Source organism: Canis lupus, chromosome 16, assembly GCF_048164855.1.
Source record: "Canis lupus baileyi chromosome 16, mCanLup2.hap1, whole genome shotgun sequence".
Taxonomy (NCBI): domain Eukaryota; kingdom Metazoa; phylum Chordata; class Mammalia; order Carnivora; family Canidae; genus Canis; species Canis lupus.
In genome coordinates this window covers 14377540-14400206 of record NC_132853.1, presented here as the reverse complement: position 1 = coordinate 14400206, position 22667 = coordinate 14377540, and the positions used below count along the sequence as shown (strand labels likewise).

Genomic DNA, 22667 nt, shown 5'->3' with positions numbered 1-22667 from the left:
CTGTAGGCGTCCTGATTACACATGCCTTGCTTGATTTGATAGTTTAGACCCTGGCAGGAGGAATGTGATAACCTTGTTCTCTGCCTCAGGGTATACAGGTTCCTGGGTGCAGTCTAACTAGAGCGCTCTCAATACCCATTTCACAAAGGCAGTTTGCAGGGCATGAGTGGAGACATAAAATCTTTTTTTCCTTGATGATACAATCTTCAGAGCTAATTTGGCTATGCTAGCTTTTTAAAAAGGTATTTATAAAAGTAACATGCATGTTAAATCCAAACAGAAGAGTTTTGGAAAGACTAGCATGGGGTACATGAAACGGGTGGGTGTGGCTCACACAATTTAGACTTAATGTTAGTCTTCAACAGGTGCCCATCAACACAGACCATAACCTAACATGCTGGCTCCCACACCAACCCTTCCTGGATACCACTAGTCACCTTATTTTAAAAATGGCATTTTGTCAACTAAGAGGAAAAGAGTGGATTTCACACTTAGAACCTTTTGTTCCCTTTAAACAACAGTCCCTTATCATTTGGCTTGTTGGAAGGTATCTGACAGCACCAATATCCTTAACGGATCAACCATGAAAATGGGCCTTCTAGGTGACTGGTGGATACAATGGTAATTAAACCTGAGCATTTCTCAGCCTTACCAGATAATGCCCCCCTTCTGCAAGTGCTGTGAAGCACATTGCTGGTGTTCAGAGGACAAAGACCATAGGAAGGCACGTTCAGAACACAACCTTGAAACTGCCAAGGAAAGTGGTGGTGGGGGCGGGGTGCATGCATCAGGCAGCAACGGGGATTCTACCGGCATGGCTTAGAAAACTTCGAGGCTCAGCTGTTGAGCGTCTGCCTGCAGCTCAGGGCGTGATCCTGGAGTCCTGGGATGGAGTCCCATCCCACAGGGAGCCTGCTTCTCCCTCTGCCTGTGTCTCTGCCTGTGTGTCTCATGGAGAAATAAATCTTTAAAAACAAAACAACTTCAAGGTCAAGGATGTCTTTCCAGTTGGCTCAGGAAAAGTAACAAGTTGGAATATTTTTTCTCTCCAGAGAATTTGTTAAAGACAAAAAAAAAAACTCTCCCCAAGTACCCAGAAAGGTATTCAAGTATGTTGCTGAGGCCTTACCTGCTCAAGGATGGCCAAGTAGCAGCTGCCAGTTATGGGACTTCCCTTCTCAGACAGCTCCCCTCAGAACCTTTCCCACCTCACAGGCCCTGCCCCTCAAGCCCCCTCTGGGGTTACCCTTTCCTCCATCTCACTGAGTCTCCAGAGAGCCTAGTTCACCCAAAATTTACCCTAGGACAGCAAACTTGACACCCCTCCATTTCAGCACTCCTAGTCTTCCAGGGGTTGCTGCCCAGTTCTGACTCAAAGGGACAAGCACAGATGCTCAAAATCAGGTGTTCAGGCACCTATCAGGGCCAGCAGGTCCAGGCCCTGGGCCCCTACCCTACCCCACCCCTCATTCCCATCCGCCTTCACTCTAACCTGTACCACACACAGCTCTACGAAGGAGCCATTCTCATAGGTCTAGTGACTGGAAGTCAGGTAAACTCTAGCTGGGCGCCTGTGACTCCACCCCCTTCAATATTTTAAGGAGAGTCTTCCATCTGACCTAATTTGTACACATTCGTGTGTTTTAAACTCTTCTACTAGTACCAGGTGTGGCAACAGCCCTCCCCCCAGATGGAGGAGACTGGTACAGAGCACAGGAGAGGCTGGGGCAGCAGGTTTCAAAAACTCACTTTATTCCAATGTGAAATGAAGACGTGATGGTTTAAAAACAAGAAAAAGTTCTTGATCAGCGGTGGGGAGGCTCCGCTTGCTAGCTCACACCCACTGCCTTTGAAACAAGGTATCTGGACAGACTATACCCATCAGCAGCTCCCCGCAAAGCCCCAGGCAGAGGCCCCGGCCCAGGGACAGCTCCCCAGCTCACTGGGGTGGCGAGCTCCCTGACCCACCGACCCATCGGGGCTCCAACAGCAGGCACAGAGAAGCAGCGCGGGCGGGCGGGAGGGAGTAGCTGGGGCTCATGGGAGCCACCACGGGCCGCGGGTCCCCTCCCCCGGCAGCCCCCATGAGGACCAGGTAGGGAGCTGGGCTCCATGAACAAGCAACCATCACTCCTGTGTCTAGTCCGTGCCCTGCAGGATCCCTGATTCAGGCCTGGCTGCCCTTGTCCCTCCCATCTACCCCAGCCCCACTGTGCGTCAGGCAGCTCGAGTTTAAGGGGGAATACATTCAGAGCAGGGCCCCTAGGGCTCTCCCCAGCTGACGTGCAGGGAGTGGGGAGTAACTGCCTCCTGCTGGGGCCCGGGGTGTCTGTCTGGGGAGCCAGCACTGCCTACCCTGCCCCCAGCCCCATCACCTCGCCACGAAGCTAAAGTGCACCCCCACCCTCCAGCCCTGCCACAAAGCTGTGACTCCCCATCCCAGGACACAGGAAAGCTCCCCTTCTTTTTGGCTTCAAACCTGGACTTTAAGCCAAGTCAGGCCCTGGGGCAGTGGCAGCAAAAGCAGCAGCCATAACGTCAAACATACAAATGACCTGAGAAATCTCTTCATGTCATCCACTCAGAACCAAGGTGGGGCTATGTACAAGTCAGGAAGGACGGATCGAGACGCTCACAGGCATGGACACACTCGCACACACCTGCTTGAAGATGGGGAGGCCAGGGGGACACCTGCCCCCCAGCTGGGGACTCACGCCCACGCACTCCATTCATGTATCTTCAATTAGGCCTCTGCATCGTATATTCATTGAACCAGTGCAAAAACATCTTTGGGGGGTTGAGGGGCAGGCAGGCCAGGGTCCCAGGAGGGCGCTGAGGGTAGGGCTGGGGTTGGAAACATGGAAGAAGAGGGACTGGCTTCCTCTCCCGCTCTGTAGGGCAGGCCCCCCTTCTCCTGGAGTCTGGGTCACTGGGTAACGGGGCAGCTGGCTGACTGTCCGTGAGCCTCTCCCTCTACCCCTGTGAGCTGGGGGAGGAAGGGTCCTTGGCAGCTTGGGGCTGGGAGGCCACGTCCTCCGGGGCCCCTGCTGGCTCGGGCTCGGTGGCCATGGGCTCCTCAGCCTTCTCCCTGCTGCTGGCCTCCTGGAGCTGGTGCCGCCGTGCCACCTCGGCTTTCAGATTCTCCAGGTCTTTTTGGCTGAGCGAAAGGACAGGGGTGAGGGGCAGGTGTCAGAGTCAGCCCGGGCCCTCCGGTGCCTTACTGGCCTCAGTTAAATTTAATCCTGGGGCAAAATATCAGGCTCTGCTCTTTGTCTGGTGAGAGATACATGTGGAACCAGCGCTTCCCTCCCCGGAGCCAAGAGGCTCCCAAGCACTGAAGCTGGAAGAGCTCACTCTTTCACACACTCGACAGCCTCACACTCGACAGCCTCCAGTTGAGGCCCGGCTCCCACTCAGCCTCCACTTCCAGCTCCAACCCATAGCACCGCGTGGTCGCTCCTCCAGCAGATGACACACAGCAGGGATCCCAGCAGCACCCTGGGCCCCAGGGGACAGAGCCCACGCCTTCCATGGCTGGGAGGGAGGCAGGGCCAAAGAGCCAGTGAAGGCGGCACTGTCTGCAAGAGCCATGCTAGAACCCTCGGGGTCCCGCCATGGGGCACAGCCCCCACTGAGGCAGCAGGACACCAGGGCAAAAGTAAAACTGCTCTTCATGTACTGATAGGGGAAGATGGCTGAGGTTCAATGAGTGTGGGAAAAAACACAGCTACGTCCGTGGTCTGCTACGATTTTGTGCAAATTAATAAAAGGGGAAAAAAAAAAAGATTACAGGGGATCCCAGGTTTGGCTCAACAGTTTGGCGCCTTTGGCTGGGGCATGATCCTGGGGACCTGCGATCAAGTCCCACGTCGGGCTCCCGGCATGGGGCCTGCTTCTCTCTCTGCCTGTGTCTCTGCCTGCCTCTTTCTCTTTCTCTCTTTCATGAATGAATAAAAAAATAAAATATAAAAAATCTAAAAAGATTACAGACATGTGTTTGCTCAACTATGCAGAGCATTTCCTGTAGGAGTCACAGGGAACTTCTTACCACTGGCTCAATTCTGAGCCACGACAGTGAATTATTTATTTTAAAAAGCAAAAAACTAAGGGCCATTTCCATGTGGGCCTCACCTGAGAGGAATGAAGAGGATGCCGTTGATGACGTTGAGCTGTTCCAGGACACTGGCCATGCTGGGAGCTGTGAACTGAGAAGTGGCAGGGCAGATGAGCCAGCAGGCCTCCCGGGAGGCTGGGGTGCCGGTGCCCACGCGAGAGGGGACCTACCTTGAGGGGCGGGATGTTGGCGCTGGAGCCGTTGCGGTAGATCTCGTTCATGGTGCGCTGCAGGGCCACGGCCTGCTGGGTCAGGCACTTGAGGTACTCGGAGCTCTCCTTGGTCTTCTCGTGGTCCTCGCCCAGCTACGGGGGAGGCGGCACAGGCAGGAAGGATCAGCGAGGCCACGGCCCACGGGCCCAGCGCCACCGCCTCCGCCCCTGCCGAGGCCCACCTGGGTCTTGTAGACAGTATAGCCTTCCTTCTCGTGCTGCAGGGCTGAGCGGAACTCGGCTTTGCTCTCATACACGCGGGCCACAAGGTGGTGGCTGCAAGGAGGCGGGCGGGGCCCAGAAGGGACAGGCATGGGCTGGGGCTGGGAGGGGGAGGGGGTGTGCACAGACGGTCTAGATCCCGCTCTGGAACCCACCCAAGGGGAACAAGCCACCCAAGACTTGGAAAAAGATAGAAGTTGAGAGAAAATTCCTCAGGACTCAGGTGGAAGACAGAAGGCTGGATCCCACATCCACCCTCAATCCCCGTGCTTCCCAGGCCCTTGTCGCTGTGGCCCTGGGCACCCCCTGCTCCTAGCCCGGCATGGCCTCACCTGAGGGCCACCTTGAGGGATCTGGGCCCATGGTACTTGGTGCTGACAGCCAGCGCATTCTCCAGGAAGCGCAGGGACAGGTCGTACTCCATCACTCCATGCAGCACCAGCCCAATGTTGTTCTGGGGGCAGCGGGAGGGCCCCGGGTCAGTCCCGCTTCCCCGGGATGAGGCTGCCCCGCCACCCCTGCCCAGCACTCACGTCCAGCAGGGCCATCTCGGGGTGGTCTTCCCCAAACACGAGGAGGGTGAGGTAGCGGGCGCGGTACAGCAGGCTCAGTGCGGTGGACAGCTGGCTGCTGGCGAAGCAGTACAGGGCCAGGTGCATCTGCGGGGGGCGGGGGGAGCCACTTCAGGCCCAGGCCCCGGCCCCGGCCCGGGCCCCAAGGCCCAGTCCCCCCATGGCTACTTACATATTCCTGGATGGTGTTGGGGTGCTCGATGCCCATCACTCGCTCACTCATCAGCACTGCTTTCTGTTGGTTACTCAGGGCCTGGGAGAGGTGGGGAAGCGTCATCCCGGGTGGGTACCTCCCCACATCGAGTCCGCCTGGCCCCCGAGCAACTCAGCCTCATCAGCAAAGGAGTGTTCAAAACTCACTTACGGTGAGCACGGAAGGCCATGCCCCACTCCGAGGCCTTTTTAAATAGCTTGTCTTGAGCCTTTTACCCCTAACAAAATCTGTGCAAAGATATATACAGATCTAAAAAGGGCACACGCAAATAAGAGTCTAGGGTTGAGGAGCAGAGACAGGCTGCACTTGCCCCATGAAGCACGGGCAAAGGCCCAGGCCAGGGAGGCAGGTGAACACCAGAAGGCCAAGGAGCACTTAGAGATGCTGCCAACAGCTTCATGCAGCTCCGACTCTGAGAATCTATCCTTCCCAATGTGCCTGCGAGGGAGGCCCTGCCATCACTCCGACTGTGTCCACAGCAGGGCAGCTCTCCCAAGAATATAACTACAGAGTTGCAGAGCAGGGGAAGAAAAGCCAGGCAGAATGAGCAGCTCCCCAGGGTCTCCCTGGTCTCTGGCTGTACCTCCCAGGGGGCCCCAAGGAGAGCAGCACCCTCGGCCCCACAGATGGGGTTCAGCTCCCCAGGCCTGGACTCCCGCTTCCTGCGGCATGGGGTGAGAACACAGCCCCAGCTCCCTCACTTGCCATCCCCCAGTGCCAGGCCAGGCGCCAAGGCCTCTGCTGACACAGCCCGGAGGGTGCTCAAGGCCCACCTCGGCGTAGTCACCCATAATGTAGTGGAGACGAGCAAGGAGGCGCAAGCAGGCGCAGATCTCCACGTGCATGGCTCCGTACACGTTGTTAAACAGGTTCAGGGCCTCATTGATGAGCTCACAGCCCTCCTTCAGGAAGCCTGCAGGGCACCCCCAAGGGTGGCAAGGTCAGGGCTGGGCCAGGGGACACCCCTCCCCCCAGCCACACCTGGTCACGCACCCTGCTGTACTTTGGCCTGCCCACTCTGGAAGAAGTGGAAGGCGTCCGAGGCCTTTGGGTTGACATGCTTGACCACGGGGAAAATATTGAGCACATCCTCCTCAGTGAATGCAGGTTTGTGGCGGCTGTCGAAGCTGTACTCCTTTAGCAGGATCTGGGGGACACAGCCCAACATCCATAGGTGGCCTCAACCCCGGCTCAAATGGCCAGTGCCTCCCGAACTACCACCACGTGTCAAGAAATGGCCACCCTCCCACCCAACACCAGTGGCTGCGAACCCTGCAGGAGCAAGGGCACAGGAGGGACCCTGAGTCATCCCCACCTGGATTCCGGTTTTCAGGGAGATTTCCCGCAGTAGCGTGATCTTCTGCAGGCCATAGGTCTCCACAGCCTGGTCCACAGTCTCACTGGGGGAGAAGCGGCATGTGGGCCTGGGCAGCCCAGCTGCCTCCCCATCTGAGTACCAAGCCCGGGTGCCCACCAGCCAGGACCCGCACTGAGAGCCTCCATCTCACTCCCTCACCTCCCTCCTGTCCTAGCCTGCACCCTGTACCCACAGGTTGTGTCCCCCAGGGGCCCTTGTGCTGCAAGCCCGGTGCCTCTGCACTGCCTTGGCCCGGCCAGGCTGCTCACGCACCACTCGAGGATGAAATCAAAATAGTTCTTGGCCTCCTGGCAGATGTTCTTCCAGAGCTCCTGGGGGGTCATGACGGCCCAGGCTGTGTTATCTGCTGCCCCTGGGGGCCGGTTTCTCCTCCTCCTGTTCCTCTTCTTGGAGATCAGCTCGTCAGCGGGCAGGTGGGCCACAGGGTTGGGGTAGGAGCTCAAGAAGCAGTTCAGAAAGTGGCTGATGGCAGCCGAGAGGCCCGAGAGCTCCACTCCCTGTGAGGGAGGTTTGGACTCACGTCACAAGGGCCCTCGGGCTCCAGCCGGGGCTCTTCCCCAACCCCCCACCCCACCCTCCCAGTCACCGCCATGGTGGGAACGGCAGTACCTGTAAGTAGGTCTTGAAGATGTGCTTGGCAGAGCGGGTGATGAGCTCTCCAATGCCAATTTTCTGCAAGGGTTCAGAGAAGGGAGTCTTGGCCAGGCCCCAAGCCTTCATCCAGCCCCCATCTCATACCCTGCCCCCTAAGCATCACTCACATAGATGTGGTCCAGCTGGTCTCGGGCTGGGCTCCGGAGAACCATGTCCAGCACCTTGCCCAGGTAGCGCATGTTGATGCCACGCTGGCGCATCACCTCAGCCAGTGTGGCCCCATCCATGGGCAGCACCGCATGGTCTATGCAGTCCTTCACCTGTGGGCTGCAGCAGGTCAGGCACCCCCCAGCCTGGGCCCTCCTCCTCCTCCCACCCGGTCTTCCCCGAGGGAAGCTCATACTATCTTGAGGCCCCGAGGAAAGAAGGACTGAGACCCCAGCTCCCAGTTGGGAAGAAGGAATAAGACAAAGCAACAGGCAGGACATGAGAACCTGTCCCCCAGCCCTTCTGCTCCAGCAACAGGAAAAAGGACTACAGTCACCCTGTGACTGCCAGGCCCACCCAACAGGGAAGCAGGCATGAGAGAGCCCCAGTGACAGAGCCCAATAGGTAGCACACACTACCCCCTACTATGCAGGATAGAGCAGAGGTGACCACTTGGGGGCCACGGCTTGCCCAAGCCTTGGAGGTTTGTGCCAAGCCTTGGAGAGGTCAGGCAGGCAGGAAGCCAGGGCAGCTGGCACAGAATACTTGGCTCAAAGATCCAAGACAAGTGTGCCACCCAATCACAAGGCTACCTGCCTGGGAAGCAAGCACCCCACCTTCCAAGGAGTCTACATGTAGAGCTTGTGAGAAGGAGACAGGACTTTCTCCACCTTTTTTCCAGATGCCTCCCTGTCCCCCTTCCCCCGCCATCAGCTGTCCCATCACACAGGGGCTCAGAGGACCAGATCCAAAGCGGCCAGCCTGTGTGGAAGGCAGGGCAGAGCAGATTCTGTGCCTGGTGCCTTCCCTGGCCTGTCTGGGTCAGCAGCCCCATCTACACCATGGTGGCAAGCACTCTGCCCTGCCTGCCTCACAGATCAGCAGGTCTAAGCAAGTTACTCCTGGGAAGGTTCCACAAGCTTCCAGAATCAGACGAGGGACCAGGGCCTCTAACAGCATACCCTGTGCAGCCCCCCACCCCTGTGGCACCTCCCTCACCAAGCCGGGGATCTGGCAGGAGAGCAGGAAGGCAGCTGCGTCTTTTAGCAGCTGCTTCTGGTCCCGAACTTCCTCCTGGCAGGATTCTGGGAAGCGAACCCCTGTGGGAGGGACAGCAGAGGCCTGAGCCAGGCAGGAGGAGAGGAGGCAGGGTGAGACCAACGTGGGCACCAGCCAGCACCTAGGGCCCCAAGGTGACCCCCACAGTCTTCTGTCCACCCCAACCCAAAACTTGCCTGGTGAGAAGATGTCAGGGTTGAAGCGAACGTCAAAGGCTGTGCTGCTGATGGAGCCAACTGCCTTGCATGCGTTGCGTATCACCTCCCTGCTCCGAGGGTCTGCTGTGGAGACAAGGTCGGCTGGGACGCAGCTCCCCTCCCCCATCAGGGGGGTGGGGCTGCGCTACCCTGAGCCTCCCCAGCTCCATTTGGGGACACCTGCCGGCCTCCCTCAGGCTAGGTCAAGCCATCAGCTACAGGGACAGCACTGGAGCTCCGCCCTCCCCACATCCACAGCAGCCCCACCTGTCCCGTCGTCAGAGGCGATGGTCTCTGCTAGCTCCTTCACCTTGGCCAGGCCACTAGCACTGCCACCTTCCTCCTCACTTCCTGCCTCGGGTCCCGGAGAGTCTTCAGGCTTAGATGCCGAAGAAGGGGAGTCACCATTTTCCAGTGAGGTGGGGTTGTCTATCCTGCTGGCCTTCTGCTGCATGAGCTGTAGGGCAGCCAGCTTCATGAAGAGGAGGTACCTAAAATGCAGCAGACAGGAAAGAAGTGTCTGGGAAGCCTTACTGGCCTGGAGGCTTCCTGCCAGCAGCAGGGACCAGAGACAGGCCCCAGACTCCTGGCCTGTGCCAGCATGGGGACAGTCCCACCCCAGCAACTCCATCAGGCAGTGGCAGGTCACCACAAAAACTGAGCTCTTTCCAACCAAGAGGACCCCTACAGTGTTAGTGGGGAAGAGGCCAGGGCTCCGTCCAGGCCAGCCTCTCAAGAGCCACAGGAACCTTGCTAGCACTCTGGAGACTGGTTTGTGGTGTGGGACATTCGAGGGGGTTGACTCCTGTGCACTAAATGCCAGCACTGGAACACTCCCTGGCACTGGAACACTGAAAAACGCTTTAGCAAGGACACCTGGGTGGCTCAGTTACTGGGTGTCTGCCTTTGGTTCGGGTCATGATTCAAGGTCCTGGGATCGAGCCCCATGTCAGGCTCCTTGCTTGGCAAGGAGTCTCCTTCTCCCTCTGCCCCTCCCTGCCACCATGCTCTCACTTGCTCTGTCTCTGTCCAATGAATAAAATACCTTTTAAGGGCAGCCCGGGTGGCTCAGCAGTTTAGTGCTGCCTTCAGCCTGGGTTGTGATCCTGGAGACCCGGGATCAAGTCCCACATCAGGCTCCCTATGGGGAGCCTGCTTCTCCCTCTGCCTGTGTCTCTGCCTCTCTCTCTCATGCTCTGTGTCTCTCATGAATAAATAAATAAATAATATTTAAAAAAAAATAAAAAAATAAAAAATAAAATAAAATACCTTTTAACAAAACAAAATAAAACAAAACTTTGGCAGATTTCCATATGCCCCTTGGAGGAATAACCCCACCTCCGTTGAGGGCCACTGGTCTAGCTGCTTGCTAGTTCTCCACCCACATAAAGCTCCCAGACCACCACGCTGCAGAGCCTGATGTTGCAGTGGGGGTTGGTGGACTGGGGCCGTAACAACGGTGGCCAAAACCAATTCTTCCTTGCTTTCCAGAACCTCCCCCATGGAGGATCAGGCCCCAGAGCCGCCTGTTGGCTGGGCACCCCCCAGAGCCTCACCCTCACCTGTGCTCCACAAAGGCATCCACCAGCTCCTGGCGCAGACAGCAGAGCTTGTGCCGGTGGGCGCGGGGGAAGCCAGCCCGGGTGCACTCCTCGGGCAGCCCCTCGCCAGGCACTGGAAGGAAGTTGAGATCAGGGGGGAAGGTGCGCAGCAGGTCGAGAATGTAGTGGCGCCCGTCATTGCCGATGATGCCCTTGCACTCCACAGAGGAGCAGAGCTCCACCTCCTCATCGCGGTCATTGAGCACCCGGTGCCTCAGGATCTTGAGGGGCCGGCTGGTGCGTTCTAGCAACTCCAGGTAACGAGGGTGTGACATCACTGTCTTGCCAAAATCGATAGAGCCGTAGATGACACTCTGCTCCTGGTCCCGCTCCAGGATGCCTGGGATAATGGACTGGGCCGTGACACGGTAGCCACGGTAATCCACCACCACTGTGCCCAGCGTGTACAGCCCCTCCACATCCACCGCATTGTACGTGCGCACGCCATTCAGGTCGTTGGTGGGTGCCACGTATGCCGCCACGTCCCCACCAAAGTCCTTGTAGTGATCACGAACATCAAAGCCCAGGCTGAAGAAGATGTTGTTCCAGATGAACATCTGCATCTTGGTCTCCTCGCTGGGGTTGATGGCCATCACATTGCCATCGATGACTGCCATGGCGCCCCGTGTGGCTGCAGCTGTGAAGTCGCTGTGCACCTGGGAGGAGCCAAGGTGGGGAGAGTGAGGGAGGCCCCGTCCCCCAGAGCCCCAGTTTTCGGCCCACCCAGCCATGCTCACCCACACACAGCACGGGCCACAGGGGGCTGACCTCAGCTTCCTCACACTTGGAAAAAGGCAAGAAACCCACGTTTTGAAAAAATGTAACTTATGGTCAGATAGACAGCAGAACTCAGTGATGAACAAGGCGGGGAAGGACCAGAGCGGGTCTTGGATCCACCTGTAATGTGCCAGGTGGACTTGGCCAGGTCACTTCTCAGACCTGTTTGCCCTGTCTATAAAACAGTGACCATAAAAGTATCGACCTTTACAAGGTGTCCAAAAGATTACAGGAGATAATGCCTATAAAACACCTGACAGCCCCTGGCAAAATCAGTACTCAAAACAGTGAGATCTTATTTTTACCATTATCATCTCTATGCAGTAGGACTAAGGAGATTAAAAACAGCTTTTTGAAAGCGTTTTTTTCCCTCATCTCTCTAAATAACGTCACATGTGCCCAGGCAAGGTCCCAATGGCAGACAGTGGTAGGTGGGAAGCCGGAAGAAACCTGTCACACAGTCCACAATGGAGGAGGTCCCCCCACCCTCCACCTAGCCCCAGGACTCCAAGTCTCAGAGGAGTCACAAAACAGAGCTGAGATAGTGTGCCCAGAGGTGCCGATGCCCCGCAGGGTACTGTGGCCAGCAATGTTGGCAGGAGGCAAGCATGCCTGGGGCTACCAGTCAGGCATAAAGAGCCATAGGCACCTTGAATATAGCTCTTTCTCGAAGCAGCCTCTCAGGCAGGTTCTTGCGGGGCAGTTCCCTCGTCGTCTGCAGCTCCTCGTTCCAGTCCCGGGTCTGCAAAGGGACCAGGGAGGGGCATGCCAGCTTGGCCCATGGCCCCAAGACCTGCTCTGGGCCATCCCTCCCTCTACCTCCCTATGGACAGCCTCCAAAGCTCCCAAGTAAACAAGACAGATAAATAGATAAGCTTCCAGGGAGGCGCACAGATCCCAGCCCGGCACCCAGCAAGGGAGGGAGGGCGAGAGAGGTGCCAGGGAGGGCAGGGCCAGGCTGCAGGCACCTGTCCAGGAATGTGCTCCTCATAGCCCAGCCTCGAGGTGTAGGCATCCTCCGCACGCACACAGTCCATGGCATGCTCCGCCTGGGGGGCTGTCCAGCTGTACACCTGGAACGGGGTGGCAATCCTCTCGAATGGGTGGCGCTGGACCCTGTGGCAGCGAGAGGGGGAGATGGAGAAACTGCCAAGCTCAGAGCCCTGCCCTGGGCCCCTGCCCTAAAGCACCAATCAGCTCTCATGTCTTCCCACCGAGACCCTGGAGAGGCGAGCAGAAGCAAATGGGCACGTCTTCTAGGACTGCCCTAAAGGGAGGCTCTGGGGTGCTGGGGGCTGAAGGCATGGCTTCTTAGGGCAGACGTGAAGAAGTTCAGGCTGGCATGTTCACCCACCCTCTTGTGGGACGTGAGACAAGGGGTGGAGATGTTGCAAAGGCTCTACCTTTTCTTCTGTAGCACAGCAAAGTTTTTTTTGAAGGTTGGGCTGATCTGGTTGAGCAGCTCCACCAGGGAATGGCTAAGGAAGCGAGGGCTGGCAGGCTTGGGATTGAAGTGATACGCTGTGGACCTGAGGGGAGAGGGTGGTCACGGCACAGGGCACCCAAGTAGCGGCCTAAAGACCTGAAATGGGCTCACACAGGGACTTACTGGTTCAGATAAAAGCCCCGCGTGGATGCCGTGATGCTGACTTGCCGGTCCTCAGCTGTGATCACAAACAGGTACATGAGATCCCCATGCATCTTACGGTTCCCGGGGGGTGGGTTCCAGCCGCTCATGGTGAGCACTTTCAGGCACTGCAGGGGCTGCAGGAATAGCCAAGTGTGAGTGGGGGCCGGGCCTCTAGGTGGGGGAGCCCCCTGCCCCGCCAGAGACCTGCCCCCTGGCTCTGCTCCGGAGTACTACCTTCCAGTCACGGTTCTGGGGCTGCAGGGGACACAACGGCCGCTCCCGGCTCCCAGGGAGGATGTACTCAGGTGGTGTGCAGTCAATGGGGTCCATCTCCAAGCCCTTCTTCCGCTTCCCGCTGTCTGAGGGACCCGAGGCCGGTGGTCAGCACAGGGCCACCCCGGGGCAAACCAATGCCAGTGTGGATGACTCCAGCCCTGCCCCCTCATGGTGGGAAGGCCTTGTCCCTGGCCCCTTCCCTGGCCCCTGGTCCCTCTGCCCAAGCTCCAGTCCCAATGCCTCCCGCACCTCCCAAGTCGCCGTCAGTGAAGACGCTCAAGAAGGACAAAGAGTTGCAATCAACCCCGTTGAAGGCATCAGATGGGTCCAGGCTCTTGAGCAGGTCTCGGACGTGGCGCACGTGGATGCGGGCCTCACGTACTGTGTATGGTTCTGTCGGGAGGGTGAGGGGCAGAGTGTTAGCAGGGCCCACTCCCTGCTGCAACAACCTATCTAGCATGGACAAGTGTGCCATGGTGCTACCATGGTGAACCCGATTTTCACATTTCAGGCCTCCACTTACAAATTCCATCCTGAGCACAGAAGCCAGAGTTCTGGATTCAACACACACACCCCACCTTCTGTTAGGCAAGTATCCTTGTTTGCAAAGACCCTCCTGCCAAAGGGCACAAAAAATGCCTCTGGGCGCCCACAAAAGCTCCCACTCTCATTCATAAGTAACCCAGGCGGGCAGGCCTGCAGAGCCACAAAGTCCCCACACTATAACCTCAGTCCTGTTCTCCTGGGGCAGCCTTCGCTCAGGGATGGCCCAAGGATGTACCCCTATCTACAACACTGCCCCCCAACACATGCTTCATTCAGTTTTAATGAGGGCTCTTTGGGGGGAGAAGAGAGATTTCATCATTAAGTTTGGGTACACCTGGGTTACACACCTTCCATATTTGCTCTTAACAAGCTCATACTGCCTGGAACCACTGGGCTCTTTCTCCCCTGGGGACCCAAATTCACAGGAGCTTTCATTTCATAACCAAACCAGTCTCCCACACCAGCCCACTGCTCCACACTGAGCCTGACTTCTCTATTTGAGAGCTGTGAAACTTTAGCTTCCTTATGAGAGTTAACTTTTCTCTCTATAAAATTGGGCTAATTTCAAGCCCTTAGTTGGTACCGTTTTTTGTTTTTGTTTTAGAGAGAGAACGCGAGTAGGGCGGAAGGGAAGGAGAGAGAATCTTAAGCAGGCTCCCCATCCAGAGGAGTCTGACGCAGGGCTCAATCTCACGACCTTGAGATCATGACCTGAGCTCAAATCGAGTCAGATACTTAACCGACTAAGACACCCAGGCACCCCAGTTGGTATATATACATATTTTTAATCATGACTCAGGTACCTGTGTAGCTCAGTTGGTGAAGCATCTCCCTTCAGTTCAGGTCATGATCCTGGGGTCCTGAGATTGAGCCCCACATCAGGCTCCCTGCTCAGTGGGGAGTCTGCTCCTCCCTCTCCCTCTGTCTCTTGCCCCCTTCACACATTCGCTCGCACTCTGTCACTCTCAATAAATAAAATCTTAAAAAAAAAAAAAAATCACCACTCTGATATTTAACCTGTAATGTTGGAGGGTATTCATGGGCAGGCCTGAGCTCCAATCCTGCCTTCACAAGTTCTGTACTACTCTGAGCCTCCACACACTCATCTGTGACACGGAGATACCAGTCAGGATGGGTGGAGTGCCATGTGGCCCCACCTCTGCGTGCTCTCCCTTGGCAGGCTGCCCAACTTCCGGACAAACCTTCTACCACGCGTAGCACTGAGCCCTCCTGCAGCCCCTCGACACTGCGCAGCTCTGAGAAATGGTCCAGCATGTTGCCATCCAGGTGCAATGAGAAGCAGGTGCGGTGACAGGTGTCTTCACGGTCCATGAGGACCTGGTGGATCTCCTGTACCATCTCCTGGGGGGACACCTACCAGGGAAAGGCCCCAACCACCTCTGTGAGGACATACTGCCTTCCCTACAGTATGAGGCTAGGACAAGTGATGGCCGAGCGTGGCCTTCCAGCCTTGTCCTCCCTAATGGGCTCAGGCTCTGGTCCCCAGCACCCCTCCTCCATCTCACCTGTAAGGAGAAGGGCTCAATTCCAGGTGCCAGGATCTTCACAGAAAAGCCTGTGTCCTGGATGACAATGACTTCCTGTCCGGTTGTCTCCTCTCCTGGCTCGGCCTCATCCAGACCGTTTTCCCGGGGCACGTCGGCAGCCCTCTCCTCCTTCTTGAGGCTCTCTGCACAGTCCCCGTTCAGTAGCATGACTGGTGGCAGCTCTGCAGGTAACAAGAAAGCAGCTGAGGCAAGTGGGGCCATCTGCCTCCCCAGCCTGTGTGGACACATGCCCGAGAATGGCATCTGTGTTTCCTCCCGAGATTCGGGCCTGCCGTAGACCTCACAGTCCCATTCACACTGGACACACAACCTCTCTCCACCCTGGCCACCGGCAGACCACTGCCTTCTCCCTCCATATCCCGGGCTTCCCCTCTCATCTGCTCCTCAGTCTTCTAGTCTGGCTTCCATCTGAGCACACCACCCAAATCCCTCCCCCGAGTCACCAATGACACCCTAAGGGCCAAACCTAACCACCTTCTCTGGCCTCAGGGTGTGTGACTTCTGAGGAGTACCCGCCACTGCTCCCTTTCTTCACCCTTCCCTTGTTCCTGGCTCTCCAGGTCTGCCCCCTCCAGCAGCCCAGGCTGCGGTGTCCCGGCAGCCCCAGCCTCTCCTCATCTCCCAGGACTACAAGCGCCCTCCTGCCATGCAGCTTGCCTGGCAAATCCAGGCCTTGCTCAAACTTTTCACCATGTGGCCATCCCTCAAGCATCACCCAAGTTTCATCTTCCTGACATGGAATGCACCTTCCTCCACAAGCTGGCCTCTGCTGTGTAAATGCCCTCCCCCCACCCAGTGACCCAGCCCCTGCAGCCACGGCCAAGGGGAGGCCATTCTCCCTACTTCAAGAGCATCACTTACAACCCACTGCTCACAGATCCAAGCTTCATAGGTCTACTCTCTCAGGCAGCAGCCTGAAGTACATCTCAGCTCCTGCCAGGTTTCCTTGTCCACGTCTCAAATACACCAAACTACTAGGAAGGCTGACGACAGGCTCCACATCTTCCCTTCCACCTCTGTGCTTTTGCAGTTTTTGCTGCCTTCAATACACTATAGCAGGCAAACTCCTACTCACCCGTCAAGGCCCAAGTGACACAAATCCCTTTCTCTCTCTTTTTCTCTCTTTCGGGTGCAGGGAAGGGAGGGGGAGAGGGAGAGGAAGAGAGAATCTCAGTGCTTGGAGCCCAACTTGGGGCTCTACCTCATGACCCTGAGATCATGACCTGAGCTGAAATGGATGCTTAACTGAGCCACCCAGGTGCCCCTAAACCTCCTACTCTAAAGCCTCCCCAGGGCAGCCTGGGTGGCTTAGCAGTTTAGCGCTGCCTTCAGCCCAGGGTGTGATCCTGGAGACCTGGGATTGATTCCCACGTCGGGCTCCCTGCATGGAGCCTGCTTCTCCCTCTGCCTGTGTCTCTGCCTCTATCTCTCATGAATGAATAAATAAAAATTAAAAAAAAATAATAAATAAAGCCTCCCCAAATGACCCCTGCCAACAGAATTATTGCCTCCTCACTGCCCCCAGGAATATGGCGACCACCTCCCAGGGCACTGTTCTACGTCATTCTGGGGGGCTGGGGCAGCCAGCCATCTTCTTCCTTCTATCTGTCCTGCACTCAACAGAAAGGCACTGAATTAATGAATTAATTACTGCACATGTGGAGTTAAGTCTAATATTTGTACACAGGACCCATTTTAGATGCTTTGGGGAAAGAGAAGAAAGCAGGTGACAAAACTTTCCCTTGCTACCCAGGTACTAACGGGAAATAAAGGAGAGCCCCCCTCACTGCCCTGGAGGGCAAGGACCTCCTCACAGCCACTCCAGCAAAACACAGGCCTGCCTGGATATCCATTTGGCCCACGGGCCTTTCCACCCAGGGTCTGTCTGGCAGCCAAACTGGCTTCTTGCTTGTCTGTGAGCTCCAGACAGGTCAGCTCACCCAGCTCTGCTCCACACCCCACCTCCTGTTCCCTACTGTTAGGAGTGAGATGCATTTTCCCCAGACCTATGTGGGCCTTACCCAGACCCACCAGAAATGTGGAGCCAGGGGCCTCAGGAAAGGAGATAAGCCCAGCAGAGAAGAGCATGTGAGGTGGGGTGGTGCGCAGAGAAGCCATTCCCTCTCCCCTATGTCCCTTCAGCTTAGTGATAAATAGGACCGTCAGGAGCTCAAATAGTTAGTTCCCCTCTCTCCTCCTCAAATAAGGATGTGTGACACCCAGAAAAATTCAAAACCGTGTCCAAGGTCAAGAGTGGACCCAAAATTCCCCATCAAGAGCCCATACCACCATGCCAACACACTGCCCCCAATCTTGGCCACTGTGGGTCTTCAAGGACTGTTATTACCCCCATCTTTGTCCCAGCACACTTCTCCAAACCTGAGGTGAAACTCCTGAGAACCATAAGGACACACAAGGACCTCTCTCTAGTGAGCCCACAGCCCCAGCAGTCCGACTCCAAGCCCCTAAAGTAAGCAGCCACCTCAAAGGGAAAACTTGGCTGACTTTATGACAAAGCAGGCAGGAGGGTGGGGAGAGGGGTGGTGCTTGGTTAGCTTCCAGAAGGCAGCAAGAGGAATGGCAGATATGAGGAGGCACTTCCCCTAACTGGGTCCTTGAGAAAGGCTTTGCTGTTGGAAGGCCCCTGGGATGAGGGGGTATGCAAGAAGCTCCCCCACACATCCGCTTTGAGGTAGCAGCTTTGCGGTCTAAAATCCCAAAGGTGAGAAGTCAGAAACCTGGACTCAGAAGGACAGCCTGTGCTCCCTGAGCCTGGGTGAGGAAGGGCTCCCACCCCTTCTCCCCAGGCTGGGGAGCCTGCCCAGAAGGTACCTAGGCACCAGGTTATGCCCCAGGGGGTACCCACTCCCCTATCAGATTTCAAAGGAATGTGCCTGGTTCCCAGGGGCCTCCACTCTCCCAGAATGGTGGCTCTACCCCTCCTCCTTCCTCTAAGGAACCCTGAAGTCTCCCTTCCACTGGATTAAAGCCAAGTGATCACCCCACAAGATGCTGGCCACCTGGCTCCCTGCCCCCACGGCCCACCTGGTGCAGTTGGAGGCTGAGCTCTCCTGGACTCTGGAGTCTCGGGACCGCCATGGCAGCGAGGCAGCCAGCTCTCCGGCTCAGGCTCGGCGCCACCTGAGTCCCCTGTTCCGGCCTCTGCCACTACCCTTGCCCCCAGGCAGCTGGTCAGCCCAGGGCTGGAGCTGGCTTCGGGTTTCAGTGGGGCCAGGCCTGCTGGGGCAGCCCTGGGAAGGGCACACACCCCCTGCCTTGCATCCTGCTCAAGGTCGGCCAGAAGGACAGCTGTGGGCCAGGAGGCCCCAGTGGCTCCAGGACCTCTGGGGGAGCTGCTACCAGCGCTCAGGCTCACCTTCCTGTGCCCACCAAAAGGGGGGTCACTGCTGCCAAAGCCATTGGAGAGGCAGGAGAACCCAGCATTTGGGGTACTTGGGCCTCTCAGGATCAAGGCCTCTGGGGACTGGCTGGCAGGGACAAGGCCCAGTAAGGGAGTCCTCTCCTCAGCCCCAACCCCAGTGGGGGTGGGCAGGACTGCTTCAGCCAGCTGCCAGCAACAGCTGGCACAGACCCGGGCCCAAGCCATGAGTTGGCCACCCCAGGAGGCCAGTTGCAGACACTGAGCACCCTGCCTGCCTCCTGGGTTAAGCGGCTGGCTGAGGCCTCCGGCTCGTGCTGCCCCCTGCAGGTGACCTGGCGGCTCCCCTCCTCCTGACAGTCACTGGTTCTGGTGGGAGGGGGGATGGGCCCTCAGTCTCCCAGAGGACAACCGCCCCAGGCCTCCAGCTCCACCACGAAGCTGGCAGGCCGTCTTCCCTTCCCAGCAGGCCCTGCGCTGCCAAGAGAAAACCCAGTCTCTCCCCCGGGGAAAACAGAGCTGGCAGCAAGAGGCCGAAGGCCATTGGGCTGTGGAGAAGGAACATGCCCGGCCTCGCCAGGGTGCCTTCCCAGGGCCTCTGACTTGTTGCCAGGGCTCAGCCTGCTCTGCTCCGGCATCCATACAAACCAGAGTGGGGGCGGGGAGCAGCGCACTCCAAGACCCCTCCCCTCCAGTCCAGTCCTGCTCCAGGCGGCCCTCGGCCTCTCCACAGCCCCCCCAGGGTTCCAGTCTACACACGTGATGGGAAGGTAAGGGCTAGACCCAGGTAGCACTTCTCTTATTCTGCCCTTTCCTCCACACAGCCTTACCCCCTGGAAAAGGGGGTGGGGTGGGCAGAGCAGCAGCACCCACCACCTCCATTCCGGTTCTCAGAAAGCCTGTGCCCGCTCTAGGCCCACCCCACGGCACGTCCCTCAGTCTGCTCAACTGGCCCATCTCACTTTCCTCTGGGAAACTGAGGCCCCAGATCCAGAGGCAACAGGCGGCCAAGCCAGGTCAAGAAAAAAACCCAGGTCTGTCAGGTGTCCAAACCCATGCCTCTGAGTGCCACTGCCCCAGGCTGCAGGACCCACCAGGTACACAGTACCTCTTCCTCCTCCAGGCCTCAGGCCAGGAGGCAGATCTATGTCCAATTATAGCAGCCTCCCAACCCTCTACACCAGGGGGCACTCCTAAGGATCTGGGCTTTAGTGAAGGGGAAAAAAGTAGTCCTCTGCAGGAATGGGGAGGGGTTGCCCAAACTGCACACTCATACACACACCTCCAGTCTTCACTGGCTGGATCAGAATGAGCAGATAAAGTGTATCCGCCCTGGCCTGGGAGCACAGAGAACCCACGGGCAGCAGAAAGGAGGAGTCAGAAAAGAAACTTAGGATATCCCAAGTGGCCTCTGTGTCTTCCCCAGCCTGGCATGGCCTCATTCAGTAGACTGTGCCAGGGCCAGGCCCCGCCCCAATCAAGGCCTCAGCAGGTGAGGCTCCAGCAGGAAGTAAGGTCCCAAAAGACACATCACTCCTCCCAGGAACGCAGGGCTTCAAGGGAAAGGGGTAGAGGCGGGCAGCCTATGAGAGCCTATGGGAGACCCTACAGATATAGGCATCTGTCTCCTTCCTGTCCCCCCAGGCCAGAGGCAGGTCTGCAAGGTCTAGAGATAGTCCAGTGTTCCTCAGGCTGGTATACTCAGACCTCCTCATATTAAGACCTTTAGGATTCTGTGAGGGAGCTCCCCTAAGCCCTCGAGCTCCTCCCCAACCTGCCAGCCCCCTTTCCTGCTCTGGGCCTCAACTCCAAGGAGCCCTCCCCTAGGCAGAAGGAACTTGACACACCACTGTGGACTTGAAAAACCTGCCCGTTCTCTTAACCCCTGAAAGCAGCTTTATTCCCAAGAAGGTAACTGACCCTTGCCCCCCACCCTAAAAGGCCTTGATTACCTCCTCAAAGAGTAGAGAGCCTTCCAGAGCTCCTAAGGATCAGGAGCCTATTCAGGGGTCTCCATTAAGGCCACCCTCCTCTGAATAGCTTCAGGCTGGCTATAATAAAGCCTAGCTGTCTATACTAGCACTCCAGGGACATAAGGAGCCAATGTCCCACCCGCTAGCATGCTCCCAGTTTCCTAAAAATGAACAACTGTGCCCTTCCCCTGACCCAGGGTGCCACGGAAAGAACCTCTCAGCACACAGCGGAGGCAGGGCTTTACCCAAGCCCGCGGTGAAACACTCCAACAGACCTTCCCCTCCTCAGTCCCCATGTTCTCAATATAAATCCTGACCAACACGCCTCTCCCACCTTCCTCTGGGACAGGTAGGGGAAGCCTTGGCATGCTAGCCACAAGCTAGAAATCCAAATGCCCCTGCAGCTAAAGCACTGTGTGACCTTGGGCAAGTCACTTTATCTCTTCAGGTCTCTTTGCTAGAAGGGAAATCAGCCAGCGCGGACCTCCTCTTATCTAGCCCGCCCCACTGATTCAGAAACACATCAGGGTAAAGCCTGGCAGGTTGGGAGTCATCAGCATCTGTTGTTCTGCCCAAACCTTGGCCTTATCCAGGCAATCAGCAAAGCTGCCCCAGTACCCAACCCCAACACAAGGTAACTCTGCTGTGACAGGGTCAGAGAGCCTCCTAAACACTGTTCCCATTCTGACTCACTAAAGCTGGCAAGAGAGATGAAGACAAGTCCTTCCTGAGAGGAGCAAGGGGGAACAGTGGAAGACAGAGGTAGTTCAGCATTCCCACCACCAACCAGGGCAGAGAGGGACCATAGCCCAGGCCTGGGGCCCTGAGGATAATCTGGAGATGACAACTGAGGTGCTGGGAAAGGGCTTCCAGCCTCGAGGCCGGAACCTAAGACATGATGGAAGGAGCACAGGCAGCCCAGGAGAAACCGATGAAGCAGGCCCCACCAGAGAAAAGCTGCAGCCACTCCCACAAAGCCCCCATGGGGGAGAGCTGGGAGCTCCACTCCACACTGGTGACCTTTGCCTCAAAAACAGCAACCCTGGGCTGATCCACTTTTCGCAATAAGGCGGGTTAATGATCAAGTTCTGGCACAAACACCGACTTCTGCCAAGGAGTTTGGCTTTGCCCCCACACGCAGGCAGACCCCGGGTCTGCAGATCAGGCCAATACCTAACAAGGAGGAGATGAGAACCTGAACACCTCGGGTTAAAGCACTGCCTCTGGGAACGACCCAGAGAAGCCCCCTCACAATACAAGCCCCCCCCGCCCCCCCAGCTCGCACTGTTCCCACGGACTATGCCTCGCAAGTCCCAGGTTGAGCCTCACTCGCAGGGCTGCAGCCCTGTACACCGGCAATGCCTGACATCCTGACGCGAAGGGTGCCAGACCCGAGCAAGTGTCAGTGCCCACAGCGCAGAGGGTCCCCCCTGCCCGCGCGCGGAGGGGGTGGGGCCACGGATTCCAGCAGTCTGCGGCGGCGGCGCACCCCGAAACCGCGTGTGCGCACACGTGCACCCCCTGCCGCTGTCCTCCCCGGGACCTCACGTGCGAACCCCAGGCCGCAGCGGGGGGCGACAGTGAAGGTGACCTTCAGGGCGGGGGCGGCCCGGTGTGATGCAACCTGGACCGGCGCGGAGGGAAGGCGGCGGTCCCCGCAAACCCCGAACCCACCCGCCCGCTCGGCCCGGTCCAGTCTCCCCGCCCGGCTGACCACTGGCCCCGGCCCTGCTCACCGGCCGCGCCCGGCCGCCCCTTGCCACCGGCCTGCGAACTGGGCTCCCGGGCGCCGTCGGCAGGGGCGGCCGCCGGCAACTCATCCGTTTTGATGACCATGGCGGCGGGAGCGGGCGTCCGGCTCGGCTGTCCGCGCCGCCCGCCGCGCCACTAACCCAAGTGCCCTGCGCGCCGCGGCCGCTGCGGGAAGGACGGAGTCACCGGCCCACGTGGTGCGCGCTGTAACCTTTGACCCCGCCGCCGCTTCCCCTGCCCCGCCCACACGCCCGGCCCGGCCCACGGGAGCCTGCGAGGGACAAAACGCACCGCGCTCGTTGGCCGTCCACCAAGGCGGGGACTTTCCCGAACGCCTTAAAGGGAACGCGCTGTGACTCTGGGTACGGAGAGGCTTCTGGCCCCCTCGAGGGGCGG

At 57.7% G+C, this 22667-nt stretch overlaps 1 protein-coding gene across 4 annotated transcripts; it reads right to left on the bottom strand.

The window, feature by feature from the left end:
* Nucleotides 1–1730: 1730 nt before the first annotated feature.
* Nucleotides 1731–22463, bottom strand: CLUH (clustered mitochondria homolog). Of its 4 annotated transcripts, none has more exons than XM_072779010.1 (26): nt 22256–22463; nt 15126–15328; nt 14802–14973; nt 13303–13446; nt 13012–13136; nt 12757–12911; nt 12551–12676; nt 12116–12263; nt 11797–11889; nt 10332–11026; nt 9037–9260; nt 8749–8853; nt 8513–8613; nt 7474–7626; nt 7322–7384; nt 6965–7209; nt 6650–6734; nt 6328–6481; nt 6108–6247; nt 5293–5373; nt 5082–5207; nt 4881–5002; nt 4509–4602; nt 4285–4419; nt 4132–4205; nt 1731–3157 (listed from the first exon to the last, which is right to left on the bottom strand). In XM_072779010.1, the coding sequence occupies exons 1-26, from the start codon at nt 22353–22355 to the stop codon at nt 2974–2976; spliced, it is 4047 nt and encodes a 1348-aa protein (XP_072635111.1). In that variant the 5' UTR covers nt 22356–22463; the 3' UTR covers nt 1731–2973. The 4 variants fall into 4 exon arrangements, with proteins under 4 accessions (XP_072635111.1, XP_072635112.1, XP_072635109.1 ...); XM_072779011.1 differs by having other exon boundaries at nt 8749–8850; XM_072779008.1 differs by lacking the exon at nt 22256–22463 and adding an exon at nt 18213–18841.
* Between the last annotated feature and the right edge of the window lie 204 nt (nt 22464–22667).